General features: G+C 42.5%; 1 protein-coding gene across 2 annotated transcripts in view; it reads left to right on the top strand.

The window, feature by feature from the left end:
* The window catches only part of Proser2 (proline and serine rich 2), a 45,049-nt gene extending 39,459 nt beyond the window's left edge, over positions 1-5,590 (top strand). The window contains exon 4 of one of the 2 annotated variants that reach the window (XM_063260149.1): positions 1,101-5,590. In XM_063260149.1, the coding sequence (XP_063116219.1) occupies positions 1,101-2,122 (1,022 nt within the window). In that variant the 3' untranslated portion in view covers positions 2,123-5,590. The remainder of the gene's footprint in view (positions 1-1,100) is intronic. The other variant, XM_003473406.3, reaches the window with a different exon arrangement.
* The last annotated feature ends 20,614 nt before the right edge of the window (positions 5,591-26,204 follow it).

Below are 26,204 nucleotides of genomic sequence, written 5' to 3'. Positions count from 1 at the left end.
TCAGTTCATAAAGTTGGTTGTTTCTACAATTCTGATCACAAACCAAATTGATCTCAAACAGCATCAGCTTTCTCAATAACATCAACACTGAACCTAACAATTTGATTTGGCTCATGACCAATTTGGTTTATAACCAGAATTGTGAAAACAATTAAGTTTCTGAGCTCAGGTACTGCTGTACTAGGGATTGAACCCAGAACTTTACACTGAACTGCATCCCTTTTCTCATTTTTTTATTTGAGACAGGGTCTCACTCAATTGCTAAGTTAACTTAGGCTCAGCTCGCACTTGGAATTCTCCTGCCTTAACCTCTCAGAGTGATAAGATTATGAGTGTGCGCCACCATGCCTGATTTGAGGGAAATGCTTTTACTCTGGTAACTATAAAATATTGCTATTTGTCATAAACCTTCAGAAATGTGTGTGTGTTTTAAAGTAATATTTAATGATATTCACAATTTCATACTCTATAGTTATAGGTTCCGTGTAAAATGGAGCTTGGTTTGTAGCCAGAGAAAAAGCAGTATGAATTTGGTTTTTATTACACTTTTACTTTGAAGTATCATTCTTAAAAGTATTTGAACTGGTAGATCCTTTAAAAATACCAGATCATATAATTGTGCCAAGGAGAACACTTCTTGAAAATACGTCATAGGAATACCATTTTCATAGAGACCTGCTCTGTGTCAGGTATTGCACGAAAATCTAAAGATACAAAGGGTAAAAACACCTGGTGTACTTACGGCTTTGTAGCAGATAGGTGTAAAGAAGTGTCCATAATCTGTGCTGGGTGTGCATTGTTTAGGATGATGGACCCCCAGGAGCACATCTTTATGGCTGGATCCTACATGCTGGCCATTTCTATTCTGACTTACAATTTTGACAGTCACAGATCTGTTTCTTGCATGGTCCTGAAAGTAATAGACTGCCTTTCCTCTCACTGGTCCAAGGAGCAGGAATGGGAGCAGTTTGCTTACAGGAGGCACTGTGGAAGTTGGTAGTTATGTCCCTTGGAGAGTCTCTTAAATTCCATGAACAGGAATGTAACACATTTATTTTTATATAAGATGGAAAGCTTATGAGGTCTTTCCCTTTCTTCAGGGGCTGGACCTGTTGGGACAGAGGACGATCCCATCCCTGAAGGCAGGAAACACAATGCTGAGAAGTCCCCGCCATCAGGCTCCACAGTTCCAGAGACCATTTCCTTGCCCCCACTGTCCCCATCTAGTGCCCCAGCCCATCTTAGGAAGGAGCTCCTCCCTCCTCCTCCAGCAGAGCACCCAAAGCTCCTGCGCTCTGTCCCCACTCCTCTTGTGATTGCTCAGAAAATTTCTGAGAGGTTAGCAGAAAATGAAGCTCTATCCCCCACATCCTCCTCCAAAGAAAGTAGGCCAGGAGATTGGAAGATACTTGCTTCTCTTCCTTCTCGGAATGGGGACCACTTCCTGTGGCACAGACATACAGCACAGTCCCCACCTAAGATTCATCGCTTCCCCAGCAACATCAGTGTGACCAACAGCTCAGGGAAGGAATTCAATAAGACAATCTCGAAGGCAGCTGTCAATGTGCAGGAGCGGAAAGCCCAGGTCCTGGCAAACATCAATGGCGTCTCCTTCCTCACCCCAGGAGACACAGAAGACCGGTCACAGAAGAGTGACCTCACGGAGCAGAGGAGTGTCTCTCCAGATCAGACAGCACATTCCCAGAACACCCTAGGCCTGGCCACTGAGGCTGCAGGCCCCCAAGCAGCAGGGCTGTCCAGTGGTCAGCAGTCTAGGGGCGTGCAGACAGAACAGCCCCCAGCACTGGCCAATGGCTTCCAGAGCATCCACGAGGCCCTCAGAAGTGAGCCTAGTAGCTTCATGTCCACTGGAAAGACCATCACCTTCCGCCCAGACCCCACTCTTGCCAGCAGACTGGCACGCCAGAATGCCAGCAGAAGCACCTATGCATCCCAACAGCCAGACTGCAACCAGGATGCCAGGAGGCGGGGGGGCTCTCTCCCCAGGGCAGTGGGCTTCAGACCCCAGGGCATCACTGTGCAGTTCGCTGGCCGGGGCTCCACAGAGGAAGCCCGGCGGGAGGCCCTCCGTAAGCTTGGGTTGCTTAAGGAAAATGTATGAAGCTGTCGACTGGCAGAATGACTGAAATGTACCTGCTTTTCCCCTCCATAAAGAAAGGATGAAATGAAACACTATTATTGGTGTAGGGTTGTATCTCATACTGTAAATCCAGGAGCTGGTTGGTATAAAATGCACACGCCTTCATCCCAAATGCTGTGCCCAGTGCAGGAAAGAGCCCAGTGGCTGGCATCAGGAATCCCACAACTGAGCAGGTCCTCTTCTGTGAAAGAGAAACCATGCCATATCTTACCATATTTCTCAAAGGTCCCAGAGAGACAGAATAATCTTAAACACCTGTTTGCTTCCACAATTTGTTAATGCTGTATGATTCAGGAAGAGAGAGAGAGTACCTGATTGGTCATTCTTGAGTCTTTGCTCAGACTTCTATCCCAAGTACATTACATGAAAGCCATTTTAGATTGTACTCAGAATTTTTCCCCCTTGTTTTCTACAAAAGTAAAAGAGAAATGCTTGTTAAATTTTTATAGTGTCATGATACTTGTTTGGCTTTTTGTTTTTGAAGGCTGAAAGATGGTATTTTGCCCCTAGATATTTCTTGATATAATTTGGTTTGCTTGGTATTTTAATTGAAAAATTAAAATGAAACTTTAGAGTATCATTTACTGTAATTTTGAATTATGAAAGTAAAGTTATGAGTTGAGAAAAAGTGGTAATTTGGAGAAAGCAAGTCTCATCAGATTCCAAAACCTGTTTTCCTAGACCATGTATATGAGTCTGTGGTGTGTATATATGTACATAATGTGTTAACATACACAGAGGTATTGTATGTTTGATGTGCATGTTATTACATACATATATAAACTTCTGAAAACCTTATTAAATAACTACAGGATATGAGCACTTCCTATTCTCCTGATACAGTCATCTCAGCACTGTGATGAATAACATAAGAAATTACTTCCTAATAAGGAAGTCTTTAAGGCCACAGGTATGTGCAAACATGGTTTTTCCTTAACAGTGTATTCTGTTCCCAATTAAAGTAATATTCCCTGATTCCAAATAAGCCAGGTTTCTTTTCCTTTTTTAATGAAGAACACTTTTAAAAACTGATCTTTGTTTTGTTTATCACCTAACTTTCGTTTTGTGTATTCCAGGGTAACTAGGAAACAAAAGATTCTCAAAAGATCCTTTGTTGATTTTGTTTCATGAGTGACATTTCAGAATTAATTTAAAAGGGGAAAACAGTAAACTAGGTAAAAAGCATGAAAAGAACTGGTTCATTTCCCAGACTGTGTCCTACGTGCTAAGTTGTGACCACAAGCATTATCATCAAAATTGTTTAAATCTGGAGTCTTACACCTCTAAAAATAGATGAGGAAGGACCATCCTGAGCAGTCACACTTTTGTTGTATGTCCTGCCAGCACCATAAATGTTTCTTTCCTGTTGAGTATGACTTAAACTCAGATTAAAATGTACTGTGAAGGGCATTTTGTTCATAGTATTCTACTTGCCTTGTAAGTTACACACAAAAAAAATGATTATGGTTTTTTTCCCTTTGAAGCACAGTATTTAGTGTCTCATCCAGTTCATGTTTTTATGAAATAATCTCAGATTCTTAATGATCTTAAGTAGGTGCTTTGATCTTTTTATTCCAGTTGGTTGGATTTGTTTAAAGGATTCATGAGTTTCCTTTTTACAAAGTGAGATGCCATATACAGTGTTTAATAGTTGAAGGTCTTGGTAGAGCTAATATTTTAAACATCCTTTATATAAGGATTATTTTTACCTTACCCTAGGATTTCATTATGATAGGTAAACTTGACTGTATATTAGTGCATTTGTTCTTCTAGTGACATTTTTGAAAATAAGTTTAGTTTTATCTTACATATAAGCAACTTTGATTTTGACATGTACAGTGTCTTTATTTTCTTTTAAATGGTTATCTTTTCTATTTATTCATAATTCTATTTATTCATAATTATACTATTACTCAAGTCATTTCTTATCCCCATAATCTTTGTGATCAAAATTTTCTAAGAGCTTCAAAGGACAGTTGCTAGTGACATAACCTGTATGTGTACATAACATGTTAACAAAAAAATCTAGTTTGCCAAGAGGCATTAGTTTTCTTGCCACAACTATGTGCTGTTACATTCATAAAGGCCGTCAGGTTCAAGGTAATTTGAAGGACCTTTTTTTTTGGTACTGGGGATCGAACTCACGAGTGTGTGCTTACAAGGCAGGCACTTATACTGCTGAGCTAAATCCCCGGCTACAGGACCATATTTCAAAGCAAGATTGTAATGAAAAGGAAGATAAATCTGAAATGTACATTTTTTTAAGTGATACTTGTAAGCCATTCTCTATAAAGTTTTTTAATGTTTGAAAAACAGAAAAAAATCTCCATTGTTTTTATGAGGGTATATAAATGCCCAAACAAGAATCTTAAAACAAGCAAACTGCACTACTTTGCAGGTATCAAGATGAGAGCATTCACACCAGTTCTCTCCCCCTCATCATCCTTTCTTTGACATTTGGTTCCCAGTGTACATACTCATCTTCACAAAATTGACAGAATTTTTTTTCTTTGTTCCTCCCTGCTGAAGTGCACATTTTTCTGTAACGCTGTTTGTAGAGCCACAGGAGATTTGAGGATGCCACCTACCAGGACCTTTGAGGGCACTGCTGTCCACAGTGTTTAACCAGAGAGCCCTCTGCTCTGCTTCTTGATCTGAGGCAAAGCCACTGAAGGACAGGCAGTAGCCAGAGCTCAGTGCCTGAGCTGTGTTCCTACTTTTTGCCCCTCTTGGACTGTACAAGCTGACTTCAATTGTATAGGGTTCTTTCTTCAAATCTAGTGAGTAGCTCCCATAGTAGGATCCCCCCATTGAGAAATAGCTTTCATGAAAAACTTAATAGAATTGATAAATGAGGCCTGTGGAACACTGCATTGACCTTTTCATTAAAAAAAAAAAAAAAAATCAGTCTTGCAGAGTTCTCACCCATCATGCCTGAAACTTTGGGTCTAGATGCCAGGCAGGGAGGAAATCAGTAGTTAATTCTTTTTAACCTCAACAGCTCTAACAGTGAGGATTTGACCTTTCAGAGAATTCAGTAATGGTTTTTTTTTTTTTTTATTTAGGTGATCTAAGAAATCAGCTCTTAGCAACGTATGGCAGTGTGTGTCTATAATCACAACACTTAAAGGCCCAGGTAGACAGATTGCAAGTTTGAGCCCAATCTGGGTGATTTAGACCCTGTCTCAAAATTAAAAAGGGCTAAGGATGTTAGGACTGAAGGCGTTGCGTTCAATCCCCAGTACTACAAAAATAAAATCCATTCTTTAATGGAGAGAGAAATAAATGTGACAAGTTTTATCAAGAAATGTGTACCTTCTGTGTTGCTGATGTTTTCCAAATAATATATGAGAGCATTGTTTCTCTTCGGGTGTATTCTGTCTTTTTAACATGACAAGATCAATAAATTTTTTTTTTTTTGCCTCTAAATTACTCCCTTCATTTCTTAAACATACCCAGTAATGGTGTTCTTTGCCCGAGTGGGAAGCTTGTTTTCCTGTTTTCCTTGTCTTCTACCGTGGTCTCCAGCCAAGGCTGCTGGATAGGAGGAGGAAGGGGAGGAGTTCAGAGGAATGTTAACCTGCGAGAAGTTGATGTTCTCACTGAAATGACAAGTTACCAAACAGGTTTTGTGTCTTCTTTTCACATCAAGGCTTTTTTCCCTGTTTTAAAATACAGGGAACAAGTGCCCATATCCTTTTCTAATCTACTAGTTGGACAAGCTGAGCTTTCAGATATCTGAGGAAAGAGGACAGAACTGTTAAGCTTCCACATCCTAGGAAAATTGGAACTCTTGGTAGCTGAATTTGAAATAGAGACTTGGTCAGAACTCTTGTTCATCCACTGGCCTTCCATGTTGGAGACCACAGGAAGCTGCTCTGAGCAGGATTTAAATTTTACTAATTGGCTTTCTGAGTTTATCTGTGAATCTGTCCTAGGCCTAGGCCCCTTGCCTGGCGATGGGAGCTAATTCATATTGTTACCCTCTATGAATCACTGGTCCTGGCTGAGGCCTGTAGTGGCCTGTATGGCCAGAGATACCTCAAAGGGCAAGATAAGGCCACAGCTGCAGCCACTCTGGCTCAACCCCAATTAACAAGGTAGAGACTGCAGCTGCAAAGATTACTCCTACAGTCTCACTTCTACCATGTCTTCATATAAGACGGTGCTACTAAATTGACTTGATTCATGACTTAGAGACATCCTTGAAGTGACTCCCAAGGTCCTGCTCATTGCCTGCACTTTTCTCAGTCTCTCGCCCTTTTGTCCTTCATCCTAATATAAGTGGACTGATCCAGAGAATCCTTTATCTTTATCTTCAAAGCCTCGAACTTAATTAAAGGGTTTTGACCCTCCTGGAGCCCTAAAAATTATACAGTTTGTCTCTTTTTATTTAACCTCCACTGTACACTCGTTTGGGAGATCAGGGATGTAGGACAGAACCCGATACTTCCACCAACCCCAAGGTCCTCTCCCCTTGTCCTCCAGAGTCACCAGCTTTCTGAGGGATGAGAGCCCATGACTGGGGCTCTGTAGGAGAAGCCTAAGGCCATCCTATACTTTGCAGCTTGGAAGTGGTCAGCTTTTGTGGGTGACAGCTGAAGTCCTTCCACAAAATCCTGTTATTCACAAAAATACAGCAAAACTGCCCAGTACACTCCAAATTCATTAAATTTCAGAAAAGCCAATCACTCTAGTCAGCAGTTTCCATTGTCCCTCCTGTTACTATTCCAGGAGAGGGTGAGGAGCCATGATACCCACAGAAGCCCAAAGATAACCTTTTTAGCACTGGGATCTCATCCTCCAAACTACCTTAAAGCAGGGGAGATAATTTCCAGCAAAAGCCAATGGCCTGGCCCGCCCCATGTGTTCTCCAGCCCAGGGGAGAAGAGCCCTGAGGAGCCAGAAGGAGAAGCAGCACTTCGCCTCCAATGGTGCTGGCCATCTCCTGAATTTCTTTACAGTCCCTGGGCATATCTGTCCTGGGTTCTAGCATGAAGAACAAGGCAGTATAGAGAGATTTTCACCTAACTCCTTGGTTGAGTTTAATGCTAGTTTTCTTGAACGTCAAGGCTTCCTTAAGATTCTCTTTTGTTTTGTTTTTTGAGACAGGGTCTTGCTCTGTAGTCCAGGCTGGCCTTGAACTCACTATGTAGCCTAGGCTGGCCTCCTGAATACTGGCATGAGCCACTACGGCCAGCCTGCCTTAAGATTCTGGAAACCAGTTGCTTCCTGACTGAACTTGATATTTGAGTTTCAGGGAGGATTTGTGAAGGGCCCTGGGCCCCTCTTCTGGGTGCTGGCAGACTGAGCACAGGCCTGCTACTTCTCAGTTTGAGATTACGTTCTCTCCATTTCATTCCCCGGCCTGTAGTCAAAGCAATAGCTGTGACTGTCCCACCCTACCTGAAGGTAAAGACTGACCTTCAGAAGCTGAAGCTATTGGAATTTAGTCACTGACAAACAGGTCACACTTCATAAACTTTAAGCTCAGAGTATTTGTGCTAGTTGTCAAGGTTAGTAACATAAATTCTGGAAATACCTTTCAGGGGTGGGGCAGAATGAACAAGGAATCCATGTGCCAGGCAGGCTTCTGTGCATGTGAGTGTGTGTGTATGTATGTGTGTGCACACGTGCATGCCTCTCTGCATGCATGTCCATGTGCATGTATTCTCTTCAGGTGACTGGTCTGATTTCAGTCCTGGGCACTTATGGTTCTGTGTGGCTGTCCCATTGTTTATTATGTGAGTGTACTGCCTTTGAGTGTCGTGACACAGTAAGAGGCCTGTGCTTATTATTACAGATGGTCTCTCTGCCTTTGTGAAATGACATAAGGCCTCGTACAATGAACATCGTTTCCAGGTTACTGGGACAGCAAGTTGCAATGTGGAGCTCCTTTCATGTGACCTCACTGGCAGTCTCTCTCTGACTCCTCTGTCACTGTCACTCCTCTCTTTTCTGTCTTTCCTTAGGATTGAACCTAAGGTCTTTCACCTTGAGCTATACCCCAGCCTTTATCCCTTTTTATTCGTAGAGGTGGTCTCACTAAGTCACTAAGCTGCCAAACTTTGAATCCTAGTGTGCTGGAATTAGAGGCTTTGAAACTTTCAAAACATTAATTTGGCAACGTTCCTTCTTTCAGCAAACCCTTGTGCCTTTCCACATGGCAGACACTGAGTGATGCCAAATAGTATCCCCTTTATTCTGTGACTATCTTTCGTGGCCACTCACCGATAGGCTCCTCTTCATCGAGACCTTGGGGGAAAGGGGTTCTGGTGGACGGTGCTGCAGACTTTTGCTGCCTGACCTGTGCCATAGCTGTTGCCTTCCAGCCTTCTCTCCTAAATGTGCGGAACTCAAAACTGGTATTTATTCTTTAGTTTTTTTTTTTTTTTTTAACCAGAACCGGGGATCGAACTCAAGACCGCCTGCTCACAAGGCAGGAGCTTATGCCACTGAGCTAAATCCCCAGCCCTCAAAACTGGTATTTAAAGAAGTGTGTTTTGCCATCTTGTTTCTCTTCTACAGAGCTTTTCCTGCCGCTCACAGAGTTGCTTCCTGTTCTCCCAGGTCTCATCCCTGATTTGTAGTTCTTTTTCTACTACTTTTTCCACCAGGGGACTTGTCTATAGGGACAAGAAGGAAAAAAGATGGAAGACTGTCATTTGGAAGCCAGACCTGGTGAAAAGCCCTGCAGAGGGCAGGGTGGGGTGGCCACTTTTGAGTGAGGGAGGCCTGGGTGTGCCAGGCCTGAGCAGGCTACTATCTGGGATCAGATCCAGGAAAGTCTGGAGCCCTGGACTTCTGCCTGGGGGAATCCAGTTCAAGGCAGGTCCTTTGGCTCCCCGTTTCTCTCCTTTCCCTTAGGTCTTGGTTTTATCTGGAACCTGAAATTGCCAGTTTCCATCAGCCCCACATCAGGGCTCTTACACACACTGCACAATGTACACTAAAGCTAGCTGGGCTCTCAGGGCTTGCCCAGTCTGCTCATTGGCAGATCTTTGAAGTCCTGGCTGTTACTGCAAAGACAGTCAGGCATCAGCAGAAAGTCTACAGACATGCCTCCAACCAGCAGCCTGCCTTAGCCTGGGCCTCCACACAAGGCCACTGGGCCCCAGGGAGAAGGTGAGGTGAGGAGGTTATATCACTGTTGTGAGTTCCCAGTGCCATCCCCACTGTGATAGAAATGCAGTGCAGCCTGGTGGCCAGACTCCTGTTGTGCATTATTACAATGCTGCCAATATATTCGAGTGGTATTGCTACTATTTTTAAAATTTTTTTTATTTTAAATAATAGAACAAAGCAAATCAGAACAGAACAATACAAGCAACACAGGACTTTATAACAAGACAACAGGAAATCAACAATGGCTACCATGTCTCCTGTTTTCTTTGAAATAGTTGTCAATACCTTCACACACAATACAATCAAACAATACAAAATAGTATAAACCCAATCAAAAAAGAAAGAAAGCATTATAAGAATTCAAAGCCAGGGGTTGGGGATTTAGCTCAGCGGCATAAGTGCCTGCCTTACAAGCAGGCAGTTGTGAGTTCGATCCCCAGTACCGATAAAAAGGAAAAAGACAAAAAAAAAAAAAAAAAAAAAAAAAAGAATTCAAAGCCAGATAACAAGAAATGACAATATAGTAACAATGGTTACTCTATGTCTCGTTTTCTTCAAAATAGCTGTTCATACCAACACATAATAAAATCAAAATAGAATAAAACCAGTTAAAATAATGAAAACATTATAGGACTTTAAAACAAGATACTAGGAAACCAAACGTGATTACCATAATACATCTCATTATGGTCAAAATAGCTGCCCATACTATCGGACAAAGTAAAATCTCACAGAACATAACCAAACCTAACAAAATTGTGAAAACATTACAAGAGTTCAACACAAGACAATAAGAAATTAACAGGGGAGAAGCAAAGATGGCACATAGATAACAACTGGCTACAGAGGCCCCCTGAGATAGTCAACTTAGAATTCAACATAATACAGAGTGGGGTGCCCCAAACAGAGGGATATGAATTCTCTTGTCCCAAGAAGAAATTAAGATGAGAAGAAACAACCAAACATACAGTCCTGGTGCTATTATTAGAACAGCTAAAAGTTCAGTGTTCCTGCTGCAGCGGTCAACTTGCCAACCATCCGAGGTCCCGCCACTTCGACTCACTGGAGGCACAGTTACATTGAGTTTGGGGGTCAGCGAGCCAAACGGAGAGCTGAGTTGGCAGGGTGCCTGCATCGACTTGTGGTGAGTGACGGGAGTGGAGCCATTTCATAGAAAGGGGGGCTCTAGCAGATGACATTCTGGACCTGGGCAGGACTGGCAAGTACAAGGGGCAGCAACTGACTTCAGTCCATTGTTCCCTTCCCAAACGGGATTGGTGGAGTGAGTGAGGCCTGGGTCACACGACCTGGCTGAGACCCAATATCTAAAATCAAGGCCCTACAGCGGTGGCGCACACTAACCACACTAATCCAGTGAAGCCTCAGAAGTTTGACTGACCCGGAGGGGAGGTGGTGCAAAGTAATATAGTGCAGGCCACAGCAGCTTGACTGACCTGGAGAGGAGGCAGCGCATAGTAATACAGTACAGGCAACAGCAGCTTGACTGATCTGGAGGGGAGAGGCCAGTATACACTGTCCCTGTCTGCAACTCACTAGCACACAGCAGTGGGAAGGGTCATCTAGCCAGCATGCTTTAGAAGAATTGTAACCAACAAAGAAAGAAACTGGGGCCTCCTGGAAGAAGCAAAAAACATGGGAAGAGGAAGTAACAACAAAAAGTCCCCAGGTCCCAACCCTGAGACTGACCCAGGACAGGTAAATACAAAGGAGAATGAGAACAGCAAACATGCAGTATCAGCACCAGTGGACATAAATAGATGTATTCAGGACCTCACAGATGAGTTCAAAAGTGAATTATTTAGCCAAATAAAGCAAGATATAAGAAGATTAATAAAAGAGATGTAAGCACCCTCCAGCAGGCACAGACTGAAGAGAAGAACTCAAAGGAGAGAGCCATTTGATGAAGAATATAAAAAAAAATAGAATACATGAAGCAGATTCAAAGAGATCACCAGGAAATTAAAAACTCTATGGAAAGATGGCAAACCAGCTTGAAAGAAACTAAGGATAGATTATTCAAACTGGAGAACAGTTTTGCAATATGGGATTATGAAAGGGAAAACTTTTTAAAAATAACAAGGAAACAAGCAGTAACAATACAAAGGCTAGAAGACGACAAGAGGATCTATAACTTGAGAATAAAGAAAGTAAATGAAGAAGCTGGGGTACAAACAAAGGAAATACAAAGGTTATTCACAGAAATAATTAAGGAAAACTTCCCAAACATAGAAAAAGGAAATGATATTCTGATTTCTGAGGCATACAGAACTCCAGCCACCTACAACTAAAATAGAGCTACACCCAGACATATAATAATCAAGATCTCAGAAATTCAATATAAGAACAGAATATTAAAAGCTGTTAGAGATTAAAAAAACTGATAACCTATAAAAGAAGGCCCATCAGAATAATGGCAGACTTCTTGACAAAAATTATGAAGTCAAGAAAAGCCTGGAGCAAAATATTCCAAGCCCTAAAAGAAAATAACATCCAGCCAGATTGATATACCCTGTCTCTAGAAATTCATGGAGAAACAAAATGCTTCCAAGACAAAGAGGAACTTGCAAAATTTGCAACCACCAATCCAATTCTACAGAGAATACTACAGGGCATTCTAGAGAGAGAGAAAAGTACTAGGATTTCAGAAACAGTGGCAGAGAGGCCTCAATGAATGGAGCACAAAACAGAATGAAGAAGATAAGCAGACAACTGATGGCAAAAAAAAAAAAGAACATAACAAAAATGAGGCAGAGAAGATTTTATTCAAAACTGATATAATTGATAGTATCAAGTCTGAGAGTATAGACAACTACATTGAAGATGACAAGACCCTATGATACACATTCTGGTTTGATAACTGCCAGTTTTTGAAGTTCTATAGTATATACAAAGTTGTGTTTTTATTAATACTGTTATGTACTGATATATTCACTTATACTATGTCTGATGATATAGCCAATTCTATTGGAGATAATAAGAGACAACACAGGAACCATGGTAGAACTCTTTGTACAACGGTCTTATATGTTTTAAGTTTTGTTTTTTGTGTTTTTTTTTTGTCTTATATGTTTTTTTCATTTTGTGCATTTATAGGAATATTTTTTGTTATGTCTTGCTTTGTTTTGTTTCTCTCCTCTAATATAGAAAGGAGGTAGAAATACATGTTAAGACTCATGCATGTGTAGAATCAATAGTTAATGAGAACTGATCTTATGACACATGATGAAATGCAGATACTTTGAAGAAAAAGAGACACTAAAATACCCAGTGCTGATCCTCGAGTGTCATAATGTGAAACCCAGCAATAGTATTATTCTTTGTTCAAAGTGATATTAGCCTGCTTGGGTTTGTTCAGTCTCAACATAACTGAAGATATGGATAACTGCCTGTATGTTTAAGTGTATAGGATTGATAACCATATTACTAAGTTTTTGTTGGATAGTTGAACAGAACTGTTGCAATCTCAGTCTGAATCCCCATTTTATATGCTCCACTTTAGTATCTTGAATAACTATTTGTAAGAAGACAATCTGTAATCATCAACTAGTGATTTCTTACTATTTTTTTGAAATTATGTATTATTTCTACCCATTTTCTGTTTTGTTTAGTCTTTCTTTAAATTAAATTTTAGAAAAAGACACTACAGTATCCAGTGCTGATCATGGAGTGTCATGATGTGAAATCCAGCAATACTATTAGTCTTTGTTCAGAATTATTTTAACCTGCTTTAGTTTATCTAAATATAAATGAAGATATGAATAACTGTATGTATGTTTAAGTGTATAGGATTGACAACCATGTTACTAAGTTTTTGTTGGACAGTTGAACAGAACTGTTTGCAGTCTCGCTGTTTGAATTCCCACTTTACATGTTCCATTTTTGTATCTTGAACAACTATTTGTAAAACAATAATATGTAAACATCAACTAGTGATTTCTATTTTTTTCTCTGAACATATATATTATTTCTATTTTGTTTTGTTTAGTGTTTCTTTAAATTTTTTTAAAAAAGAAATTAACATTGGTTGCCACCTTCACCTAAATGTGTTCTGCCCTATCCCTTTTATAATATCTATTGTGTTTTGGGATCCCACTTAACTCCTTCTGTTTTTTATGCTAGTGTTCACCTGTATGAGTTCAAACTGTTTTGCCCATGAACATGACCTCCAGTTGCTTCCATTTACCTACAAGAGCCTCAAGATTATCCTACTTTATAGCTAGGTAGCTTTCCATTGCATGAAAATACCTTATCTTTCTTATCCATTCTATGGTTGATGGGCAAGTTACGCTTATTTCTGGTCTGTTGCATGGAACACATGTTTTCTCCTCTTTGATTTTCAGTATATGAATTTCCTTTCAAGTTAAATGTGTTTCTTGTATACACTATATTGATGGATCTTGTTTCTTGACCCATTCTTCCTGTGTTTCTTTTTATTGCTGAACTAAGGCCAAGTACATTAATGGTTACAACCAGCATACATTGGTTTGTCTCTGCCATGCTATTCTCCTGCTGCTGGCCCATCACTTTTCCCCTTCATTCAACTGCCATTCAATTGCCAATCCTTCTCTCTTGCTATTTCTGGAACCATGATCATTTTTATCTCTCTCTAGAATATCCTTCAGCACTTTCTGTGGGTTGGTTTGGTGGTTATAAATTCCTTCAGTTGTTCTTTATCATGGAAGTATCATATTTTTCCATCAATTTTGAAAGATAGTTTTGCGGGGCTGGGGTTTAGCTCAGTGGCATAAGCGCCTGCCTTGCAAGCAGGCAGTCGTGAGTTCAATCCCTGGTACCAATAAAAAGGAAAAAGACAAAAAAAAAAGAAAGAAAGAAAGAAAGAAAGATAGTTTTGCAGGGTACATCAATCTAGGTTGGCAGTTGTTTTCTTTCAGGATTTGAAACACTTCACTCCAAACTCTTTTTGCCTTGATGCTTTGTGTTGACAAGTCTGCCATGATTCTGATAGGTTTTCCTTTATAGATGATCTGTTTCTTTTCTCTAACAGCTTTTAATATGCTGTTCTTGTGCTGAATTTCTAGGATCTTGATTATTATTGGGTATAGATTTACTTTGGTTATGGCTAGTTGGAGATTTATATGTCTCGCTTCTTTATATGCCAGATCTTTCCCCTATGTTTAAGGTTTTCTACAGTTACTTCTGTGAATAGTCTATTTCATTTGTGTTGACTCCTGCTTCTTCATTGATAACTATCACTCTTAAATAATTTCTCTCTGCATCATTTTGTAACCCCTGAATTGTTATTTCCTGGTTCCTTGTTATTTTTAAGAGACCCTTCTTTTTCACAATTGCTAACCACAATCCTGTCTTTAAGGTCTGAAAGTTTATCTTCAGTCTCTTTCAAGTGGTTTTGCTAGCTTTCTATCGACTTTTTAATTTCTTTGAATCTGTTTTATGCATTGCAATTCCTTTCTATATTGTTCACTCAAGGTTTCATCATTTCCCTATACTCCTCCTTTTTATCTATGTCTTCTTTATATATGCTCAGCAATTCTTTCACTATGTTTGTAATTTCTTCTTTTACCTGAGACATCATTTCTGATATGATTACTTTTACAGTCTCATGAAGTTGTTTCTTTACTTCAGTTGCTATCCTTTCAGAGATTTCAGGTGTGTCACTTACACTTTCTTCCATGACTGTATCTCCCAGACTTGTTCAGTGCATGCTGGTCTGAGAGTACCTTTTGCTCCTTTGTCTTGACATTCTCCTGGGTTCCTCCCAACAAGCCAGTTGTGGGGTCCCAGGCACTTCCCACATTGGCTGCCCCTCTGTGGTGTAGGGGAATGGAACAGGCACCTGTCCTCTGATCCCAGGTTTACAGGGAGGTAACAGGGCACGGGACAGGTTTCTCCAGACCTGTGCAACTATGAGGCTTTCCTGATGGCCAGGGATGTGTGGCAGTTGTGTCTATACTAGTATTCCCGTGATGACTGCTGGCACACAGGGGTGTGTTTGTCTTATTCTCCCGGTGGGTGATGGCAGCTTGAAGGAAGCAAGGGCCTCCAATGATGGCCTGCAGGTAGCGTGCATGGGGATTACCTGGCTGCATGTCCTTCTTCCCACTGACTGCCTGCAGGAAGCAAGCCTTCTGGTGGCTGTGGCCAGCAGGCCGAGGCAGAACTGTCTGGCTCTCTTTGCTCTCGCTGGCTGCCCACAAGAAGGAGCCTTCTGCTGGCAGCATCTGGCAGGTGGAGGCACGTCTCTGCTGACATTTTTTACTTCATTAAGTAGAGATGTGGCTGCTCCCAAATAGTGTCTCCTTGTCTTGGGACAGGCTATACTTTGTCTAATAATGCTACCATCTAAATGATTTTTTTTGTAAATTTCTTCTAGGAATGACTGACTACGTTTATGCCAGTTTAGGACAGACTAGGGAAAACAAAACAAAACAAAAACAAACCTCATTTTTTTCCATTTCTGTTTTGAGACATGGTCTCCCTATGTGTCCCAAGCTGGCTTCAAACTTATAATTCTTTAGTTTCCATCTGTTGGAATTAGCAGCATGTGCCACCATACCTAGCCTCAAGTCTTCCTTTAATTACTTCTCAGCTCAGTCATTTACCTCATACAGTCTTGATTTCAAGTGACTATTTGGTTTTTCTAAAACTCAAATCCACACAATTTCAAAGTTGTATTTTGTTCCAAGTGTTTTACAAGATTTTAGATTCCCCATGAAAACCTGCTACAATTTATGAGAAGCAAAGAACTGCATGAAAGAAATGACTGGACACATTGAACCTGGAAAGAAAAGAATGGAGAGGATCTGAAAGGTACAAAGGGCTACTGTGCTAGATAACTTCAGGTTACCATTACACAAGGTGGAGGTCGTTGCATGTAATCCTACCTACTCTAGAGGAAAAGGCAAGATAGTCATACATTTGAGGCTAGTCTGGGCAACTTAGCAAGAGCCTCTCTCAAAATTAAAAGTCAAACAAAAACCTAGCAGAGAGGCCATACAAATACTTTAGAAGAAGAGTTGTCCTGTGGCCAGTGTGACCTTTCCAATACTGAGATCTTCCACGATTTGTGTAGAACAGGCTTTGTCTTCATCCCTACCTAAGTCTGAATACTCCATCCTGCAACTCTATGCTGTGAGACTCACCCTCTCTCAGCCTCTTGATCTGAAAGAATAGGGTGAATGTGTTATCTCACAGGGACATACAGATCCAAAAGGAATCTCAAATGTTGGCCCACTGTATACCTGCATCATCATCATCATCGTCACCAGCATTCCCATGTAGCTCTGGGAATCAGCAGGCAGAGTGACAGCTGCAGCCAGGCAAAGAGCCCTGGCAGCACAATGAGGTCCCCCTTTCTACATGCAGCCAGTGGGTACTGGCTTCCTGCTTAGAGACACAACAAGCTGGTTTTAGATTTCAATTCCACTGCATACTGGGGAACAGGGTTTGTCCACTTTCTAAAAATATGTGTCCAGAGTTTATTTTCCTTCTCTAGGGCTGGCAGCAGCTGGCTTCCTGCTCGGAAACACACATCGGAAGAAGTCGTCCATGTGAGCTCACACCTCCAAGAAGTTTCCCTGCCCGTGGAGGACTCAGCTCTTCCCTGCACCTCCCTCCCAGGCCTTGTCTCCAGCCCAGCCCAGCCTCAACACTGGGGGATTGTCTGGTCAGAGTTTCTGAACCTTCAAGGCTGGCAGGGAAGAAGGGCTTGCTTGAGGGGCTAGGCTAGCAGGCACTGGGCCTTAGATGTACATAGCTAATTCTGGGCAGAAGAGGCAGCGTAGGACTGAACGAAGGCCATGCTGACCTCATGGAGGCATGATCTCGTCAGCTGGAGCCTTCAAGACACACCCAAATCCACCCACCATAAAGCAAGTGGCCCTTTTGGGGCAGAAGCACCTTCCTTTGTAGTACAGTGGCACTTGCTCCTTATCTGCCCCCAAGTGGTACTTTCTCAGACCATCCTGCCCCAACCCTGTTTTGCTTCCAGAAGCACAAGGCAGACTCTGCCATCTTACCTCCTAGGAACATCGCCTTCAATTCTCCACAGATTCCTCCAGCTAGACAATGCTCCCAGAACTCCGTTGCTATTGGAAACAGCTCAGAGGCCATCTGCGCCTCTGAGAAGGAAGTATTCAATAGGGAGACCTCAGTTCCTGGTGTGGTCAGTTACCCCCAGTGTGTGTACATTTAGCTAGGGGCTCCACTGAGGTGGCAAAATGAGTGCCTTAGACACATAAACTTGGGAAGTGTCAGACTGTTACAGTCTAAGCAGTGGGTATCATAGTATAAGCTCCTGACAGGCAGAATAAACATTATCAGGGAATTTGTTAGAGATGAAAATTACCAGATTCTCTCAGACCTAATGGATCAGAAACTCTGGAGGTAGAACTCAGGGTAGGGGTTTTAACAAATTCTGATGTGACTCTGATGAACAGGACCAGCAGACAGAAGGCAGACCCCCTCTTTAAAGGTGCAGCATTGAAAAGCATCCTCAGAATGGTGCTAGACTGTAATAGCCTTGATAGGGACCCTGTTACACTCATCTTTACATCTCCAGCACCTAAAGTGGCATCTGGCAACATAATAAATGTTTGATAAATAACTTTCTTTTTTTTTTTTTTTTTTTTTTTTAATTTTATTTAAGGAGAAAAGAAAAATAACTTTCAAATTGAGTAGTTCTGTGAACACTCTTACTCTGATAGTTTAAAAAGAAGACAGATGAGGGACTGGGGATTTAGCTCAGCGGCATAAGAGCCTTCCTTGCAAGCAGGCAGTCGTGAGTTCGATCCCCGGTACCGATAAAAAGGAAAAAGACAAAAAAAAAAAAAAAAAAGACAGATGGCTTGGAAAAGCAGGCAATAGACTGAGACCCCTTCTTGATCCTGATGATATAGGCCAATGAAACTCTTGACCTACTATGTCCGTGAGTTCGTGTTCTCTAAAATCAAAGAATGCATTTTAGGAACAATGGAGGATAAGAGTAGAAATATTTATTGAGAAAAAGAAAGCTACTATCTGAGAGAGAGAGACAGAAGGGGTCCCAAGCGGGTTGCCAAGGACTCTGTCTTTTCCAGGGACTTTTATAGAGCAAAATCATGGAGTGAGATGGGTTTAAGGTGGGAGAAAACTGGGAACTCACAAGGCAGATGGACATAAGGTGGGACATAACTATAGTTAACCAATAACATTAGTAGTTCAGGTAAAATTGATTAAACTGAAGACAAATGGGGAAGCAAGTCAGTAGAAAGCGGACATTCCTAGAGAGCCAGTGACTCTTCCCTAAGGGGCTGGGATGGTGACTCCTTGCTCCCTCAGGGTTATAGGGAACTATTTAGAATATCAGTCCTCAGGGTGTGGATGCATTTGTTTGATCTTTTGTCTTGAGGCCTGGCCTACAGCAGGAGGTATCTGTCTCTCCAACAGTTACAAGGTATCTGGGTTTATGCACTGGCTCCTTTGAGGACCTAGCCTTGTCTCACTCAGCTATAATATTTCTAACTCAGCTGCCTGCAACACTGACTTCCATGCTGTCAGGGACATGATGAGTGGGACCCTCAACTAGGCAGGGGCTAGGCCACACTTGATGGGTTCACCCAGCTTTGAGCACTGATATATGTCTTCCTGCTTTCCTGGCAACTGAGAACACAGTGGCAGAGCAGGACATTCGGGTTCCATCCTTTCCAAGCTTGCACCTAGGAGACAAGACAAATAGACAGATGAGCCGAGTATGAGAAAGTACGAAATATGGGGAAATTTAGGGGCTACAGAATAGAGGTCAGAGAAGGTGGCCAAGGTGAGACGTGAGGGGCAAGCTAGAGTTCATGAGACTAAGAGACTAGTATCATATGTTCCAGGATGAGGACACAGCCCTGTGGGGTTCCAGAGAAAGTCAAGAGGTGAAGCAGTGAGGGAGCAGTACACACATGAAAGCTGTCAGTCTCCCCAGTCACAGTGTACTGAGAAGTAGGGGCTCCAGAGGAAGAGGTATGGGCCTTCTTACAGGCCTGAAACTGTTCAACAAACACTTGGGTGCAAGTGCAAGTTTCCTGGGGACACAGGAAATAAAATCAAAGCAAAGCAAAGCCCCATTCTTGAGCTTATATGCTACTAGGAAGAGAGAAAACAAAGGTGCTGCAGGCAGGTTAATCAGAAGTCACAGTTGGAATTCCTGACCAGGGAGAATGGGTGGGGCCAAGGAAGTGGCAGACCAGTGTCATCACCAGGTAATTAGGAGTCAGGAATGTGCTAGCTCATCCCCCAAGTCACCCCCATCCAGAGCTCTGTAGCTTCAAACTAATGTTTCAACATCCAGGTGTGTGACTAAAGAAAGGAAAAACGGCCAAGCTTTTAGGAGAAGAAAAAAGACAAACACAAAATTAAACAAAAACTATACCAATTAATATACTATATCTTGATTATTTTTGCCCCCCTCCACTAATAATGGGACATTAAATCTAGGACCTTTATACTAAGCTACATCCCTAGTACCCCTCACCCTTTTTTAAAATTTTGAGACTGGATCTAAGTTATCCAAGGTAGGCCCAAAGATGCTCCTACCTTAGCCCCCAAGATTGCTGGCATTATAGGCGTGCACCACTGTGCCAGGCCTATACTATTCTATTATACAAAAGTATCCCTACAGTCCTCCACCATGCATATTATACTCCACTACCCATGTTGTACTACATCATGTTACACCACCACATAGCCTCATGCCTGACTCATAATCCACACCAAATGTTTGTGAAACTGAGCTAAGACTTCTTTAGCTGAGAACAGGGAGCCCTCTGTGTTTGTCTTGGCCTTTGAGACCAGAGGCCTATTCCCTGAGGGGTTCATTTCCAAAGCTGGTTCTCCAAGAGTCCCAGATCTGGTCCAGACAGGAGCAGAGGGAAGTGTTAATGACAGGGCCAAGAAGGCTGCTTGTGGGTCAGGCTAATAACACTTAATGGGAGACTCAGTGCCACACACCAGCTGCACCGGCTGGTCCTCTGATGACATTCAGTGGGTGTGTCTCCCATCAGGCCGACAGCCTTCAGAGGCATCACCATGATGGGGATACTAACCAGATACCATCTTGGGATGGGCCTTAACCACAACCCACTGTGGACTCACACTGAATTCTGCATCTCTGAAAAGTGTGTCCAAGGGAGAAACACCTGTCCAGGAAAGTTACATGTCCAGGAAAATGAAACCTGAGCCTGGCCTGGCCACTGACTGCTGAGCTGCTGGCCCAAGCCTCCTTCCATCTGGGTGCCTCACTGGACCAGACAGGAGCGATTAGGCTATGCTGTGGTAATCACTAACCCTTGTGATCTTAGTGGTTTACAATTTAAACATTTATTTTACTTACAGACACTTTGTGGGTCAGGCATCACTTCTCCCTCATGTGGTTACACTACCAAAGTTACACTATGGTTTGCGTAGTCCCCCAAAGTTCACGTGTTGGAAACTTCATCCCAGATGAGACAGTGTTGGTGGTAGAGACTAATGAGAGATGCTGAGGTCATATGGCTTCACTCTTATAAAAGGACTAATGTCAGTATCATGACAGTGGTTTGCTATGAAAAAAGTTTGGTCCCCTCTTTCCCTCTCTCCACGTTCTCTGCCATGTGACACCATACACCATGTTATGACCCAGCAAAAAAGTCCTCTTCGTGGGCTGGGGATTTAGCTCAGCAGCATAAGCACCTGCCTTGCAAGAAGGCGGTCGTGAGTTTGATCCCCAGTACTGATTTAAAAAAAGAAAGAAAAGAAAGTCCTCATCAGATGCAGCTCTTTGGTCTTGGATTTCATAGCATCTAAAACTGTGAGTCAAATAAACGTCTGCTGATTACAAATTTCATAGTCAGGGGCCAGGAATATAGTTCAGCGGCACAGCACCTGCCTGTGAAGTGTCAGGTTGTAAGTTCAATTCCTGGTACAAAAAAAAAAAAAAAAAAAAAACCCCACTAAATTTCCTAGTGAGTGGTATCTTGTTTTGGCAGCAAATAACAGGCTATGACACAGGATCTACAGTGTTCCTGCAACAGGGAAGGGAAAGGAATCGGGTCTGTCTCATATGAGATCTACACATACATATGTTTCTCATTTTCTACTGACATAAAAGATGAGGAACAGACAGCTTTCAAGTAATGTAAAATATCAATATTCTACAGTATAAATTTCATAGAGTCAACTGATTTAACTGATTTTCGCAGAAATTGTTCACTGACTTTTGTCAAACTTTTTTTCAGTGCTGGGAATTGAACCCAGAACCTTCACCATGAGCTAATCTCCTCATGGTTTTAAGAAAATTTTTGAGGGCTGAGTATGCTGGTGCACACCTGTAATCCCAGCACTCAGGAGGCTGAAGCAGGAGGGTCACTGCAAGTTCCAGGCCAGCCTGGACTACACAGTGAGACCCTGTCTCAAAAAACAGAAAGAAGCCAAACATGAAGGCATATACCTGTAATCCCAGCACTCGGAAGGCTGAGGCAGGAGGATCATTGCAAGTCTGAGACCAGCCAGGGCTACAAAGATAACTCAAGGTCAGCCTGAACTGTACAGCAAAACCCTGTCTCAAAAAGACAAGCAAAAAAAAAAAAAAAAAAAAAAAAATCAAGACTGGGTCTTATTATGTTGCTAAATTGCCCATTTGGCCTCAAACTAGGAAGCCTCTAGCCTCACAGAGTGCTAGGTAACAAGTGTGTACCACCACATCTGGCTAATCAACTCCTATATTCAGCTATGATTTAACAAATGAACTTGTCAGGTAACTTTTTCTCTTAAATTTATTGATAAACTGGTAGACCACTTATCACCTTGATACAAATTATTAAGCCAAAACCTCTTTAACTTCAGTGGTATATATTGGAACTTTAGTCATTTGACATTGACATGATCAGGTTCTTTGGTGAATCAGCTCATACTTTGAAAATGATAGAACACTTGATATGATTCACACTGTAAAGGCTGCAAGCATAATACACTCTTTTTTCCATTACTATATTAGAGGTTGAACCCAGGTTCTTTACCCTGAGCCAGCCCCCTTATTGTTTACTTTTGAGACAGGGTCTCATTAAATTTCTAAGTTACCTAGGACAGACTTGAACTCACTATCCTCCTGCCTCTTTATCCAGAGTGCTGGGATTACAGGTATGTACTACTGTACCTGGCTGACAATACACTGTTAAATTTAACCTGCATTTACTAACATTTTATTTCTTATATTACTCTCTGAATTTTGGACCATTAACAAAACAATAAATCATCTGGATTTTTAGTGTTCAAAAAATACAATGGTGTAAACACTCCCATCAGGGCCAGTTAGCAGCTACCAATTGATGTCTTTGAACACAGAGCTGGGAAGAGAATGCAGTAGTAAACCAATGATGGTATTTCTGCTGTGCAGATACACAAATGTAAATGATGTCAAGATCACAGAAAATTGTGATATAACTGGCAAGTGATGAATTTTGAATATTTATTACCTTTGTCTTAAAAATATTTATTGGTAAGTTCATATCATGTCATTTAACAGTGACGGCTGTATTTAACAACTGGCTTGCAAAATTCCCGAAAATGTACAACCAGTCTGGTCAGCCAGGACAAGTAGGTTCTAACCAGCACCACCGGGAAGGTGAGAGAAGACAGGCTTCTGCTGGGCCTGGATGAAGACATGCTGTATTCCATTACTCTGGTAAGAACAGGAGGAGAGCTGATGGACTAGGGGTATCAAATGACACACAGCTTAACCACACAGCCTGCTCTGACTAGAGAGCCCTGGTTGATGCCATCGTCCAATGTCCCTTTAGTTCCAAAAGCACCCCATTTGGGATGAAAATTAAAGGATTTCCCTGTAACAGTTGAAGATCTGTGGCCTTCTTGGGTCCACAACCTTGGCTAAAGAGAGGTTTGGAAAGGCTGGCCAATGAGCAGAGAGCTCAGCAGAGTGGCACATGTGGAAGAGGAAGAGGAGGGGAAAGTCGTGACACACTGGGGAAGCTGGAACAGGGATGGCTTTGGGAAGGATGGGCTGATGCCAGGCAAAGTTCCTGTTCAGGGAGGAGCTGAGCTGGGCAGCCTTCTCCAGGACAAGGGGACCCTGTGCTCCCTGAAGAACCAGCAGTGTCTTACTCTTGTTCTCACAAAGCTAGCTGGGAAAGGAGAAACGCACATGAAATGCAAGTGTTTGACATTCTGCTTTCTCACAGAGGGAAGACAAAGGCAGGACCAGCAGGCAAGAGAAGTCAAAATTCCCCTCCACCTTGCAGGAGGCCGAGAATCCCTTGACCCCCAGCCCCAAGTCTCTCAGGTGAAAATCTCATGCTACCAGTCTCTGGACAGTTCACATCTCTCTCTGTCCCAATCAGCAACCATCCTGAACTCCCAAAAATGAATCCTTCCCGGCACTCCCAGCCTCCTTTCCTTCTCCACGAGTGCAGGGCTTAGCTGGCCCCTTCACTGAAGGACAGGGTCGGCAGGCAGCACAGCTCAAGACTTAAAGACTGCTTCCAGCTGCCGACATGCAAATATGCTCGTGTGTTCTGGTCACAGCCAACCACTGCTTGGCAGAGCAGCCCCGGACAGTGATCCTGAAATCCAAATTTCCTTGAAGCCTTCATGAGGCTTTCAAACCTCAAATATTGCAGGGCCAGGAAGTAGGGATACCGTCATTGGCTTCATGGAATGAGGAGATAGGCAAGGGCTTTCCAGGATTCTTGTACTTTATAGAGATAAATGGAGGGAGAACGTAGATAAATACTACTGTGAGGACTCACTCTGAATAGCTATATTCATCTGTGAATGTATTTACTCCTCACACAACCTTTGAGGCAGACACTATAGGAAATTGAAGCACAAAGCAGTTAGGCCACTTCTAGAATCCCACAGCCAATGTCAGAACCTAGATTTGAACCCAGAGACAGTCACTCTCCACCATGGCACTGAGTCGCTGCCCCGCACTCTGGATGTCTTATCCTCAGTCTTTTCTCACCTTTTTGGGACACACTGAGCCTGAGAATCCTGATAGATGTCATTAGGCCTGGAGACAGACCCAGGTCATGGAGCCTTCAACCTAATAAATTTGGGAGATTTTTCTTTTAAGACAAGGACTACAAAACTGTGGCTACTAAATTATCAGACTTCAGTTGTACTCCATGCATGTGAGGGACCTAGTGAATTTCTAAAGTCTCCTGATAAAATGGGCCCCAGGAGCCTCTCGAGCCATCTGCCTGTTGCACTGTATTCTATGTAAGCGTTTCCAGAGCCTGTCTCCCCTCCACCTCCTTCTTCTCCTCCTATTCTCCTTCTCCTTCTCTCTCCTGGGAAACAGAAACAATATCGAAGAAAGCCAAATTATGAGGGGGTCTAAAGGGAAATGCAAAAATAGCCAAGACTCTACATCCTTGCTGAGGCTGATGCTGGTTGGCCTAGACCTGTTTGGGTCTGAGGGGCCCCTGTCACTGTTCTGGTGTCCTGGGAGTGACTCAGGCCAGAAGGTGCACAATGCCTGCTTTCAGGAAGTGTGAATAGCCAGGGGGTAGCATAGGAAATTTCCTGACCAGCCCTAAATCTGGGGAAACATTAAATTTTAACGCATGCCAACTCCAGAAAGTGGCCTGAAGCCAGCAGGGTCACAGGAAGAGACAAGTGTCTGTTCTTCTCTTGGGTGCTGTCAGTGGCTGTGACTCTGACACAGATAGGGTCACAGATGACTCCAGCCAGCAAACCTGGGTCCTGAGGGTATGAACTCAGTGGGGTGGCTATGAGCTGCTTCTTGGGTTTCTAAGTGTCAAAAACCACCTGCATCACTGAAAACAATCTCAGTGCCTTAAGAGCTCTCCTAGGCCCTTCCTCAGTCTCTATCTCATCCCAAAGAGGATGATTCACCAGCCATGAGACTGGGCCAGGCGAAGCAGGTGTCTGCCCATAGGGTGGGGTAAGAAGGAGGTGCTGGGGCCTAAAGTGAGGGAGACCAGAGTCCAGGTGGGCAGTGGTTCATAATGAGGAGTGTGGAGACTGCTACTGGGGAGTCCCCCTTGTCCGGGGTTTCAGAGCCAATGCTTGGGTAAAGTCTGTATCCTCGTGGAGGAAAAGGCAGGGGGAGGAGTCACATGGCAAGTACGACCAGATAATGATCAAAAATTCAATGAATGCCTGCATTTTGTAAAAATGATTACAGGCTGGGGATTTAGCTCAGTGGCATAAGTGCCTGCCTTGCAAGTGCAAGGTTGAGCGTTCAATCCCCAGTACTAAAAATAATGATTACAGAAAAAGACATGTGGCTATTAACCCCCCTCAAAATACTCCCTCTTGCTTCAAGCACACAAATCCCGTCATTCTTGCTACTTTCTGAAGCAGTTCTAGAAATCCTTTTAGGAGTCTCTTTAGTTGCACTGCTGGGCTTGCTTATAATGCTTTTGGAATCAATTCAGAACATTTACCTTTCATGGTCGTTTTGACTTCGGGGAAGAACTGGAAGTTTAAGGTGCCAGATGCAGTGAATTTGGTGGGTGAGGACATACTGTAATGTTGTTTTGCCAGCCAGACTTTTTATTGGCTGGCCGGCAGCAGCAGCATTCATCATTTTTAAAATCACACCTTGTAAAAAAACCACTCAGAAAGAGCACTTCTCAGTGGCTTCAGAAATTGGCAAGATTTAAGTATGTTCAAAGCCAGGGGGAAGTATTTTGAGGAGGATTAAAGCAGTGTTTTTTTTACTATATTTTTAAAAATTTAAACTTTCTAGTTGGGGGTGGTTCTGAATGCCTGTAATCCCAGCACCTGGGAGGCTGAGGCAAGAAGCTTATCATGAGTTTGAGACCAACCTAAATTACAGAATGAGACCCTGAAATACAGTGTCTCAAAAAAAAAAAATTATTTTTTTTATCGGTCCTGGGGATCGAACTCACGACTGCCTGCTTGCAAAGCA

This window comes from Cavia porcellus, unplaced genomic scaffold (genome assembly GCF_034190915.1).
Source record: "Cavia porcellus strain 051 isolate PalLab524CR breed Dunkin Hartley unplaced genomic scaffold, mCavPor4.1 scaffold_13, whole genome shotgun sequence".
In the NCBI taxonomy this organism is placed as follows: domain Eukaryota; kingdom Metazoa; phylum Chordata; class Mammalia; order Rodentia; family Caviidae; genus Cavia; species Cavia porcellus.
The sequence above is the reverse complement of the archived record's forward strand: the minus strand, read 5'-3'. Positions and strand labels throughout refer to the sequence as shown.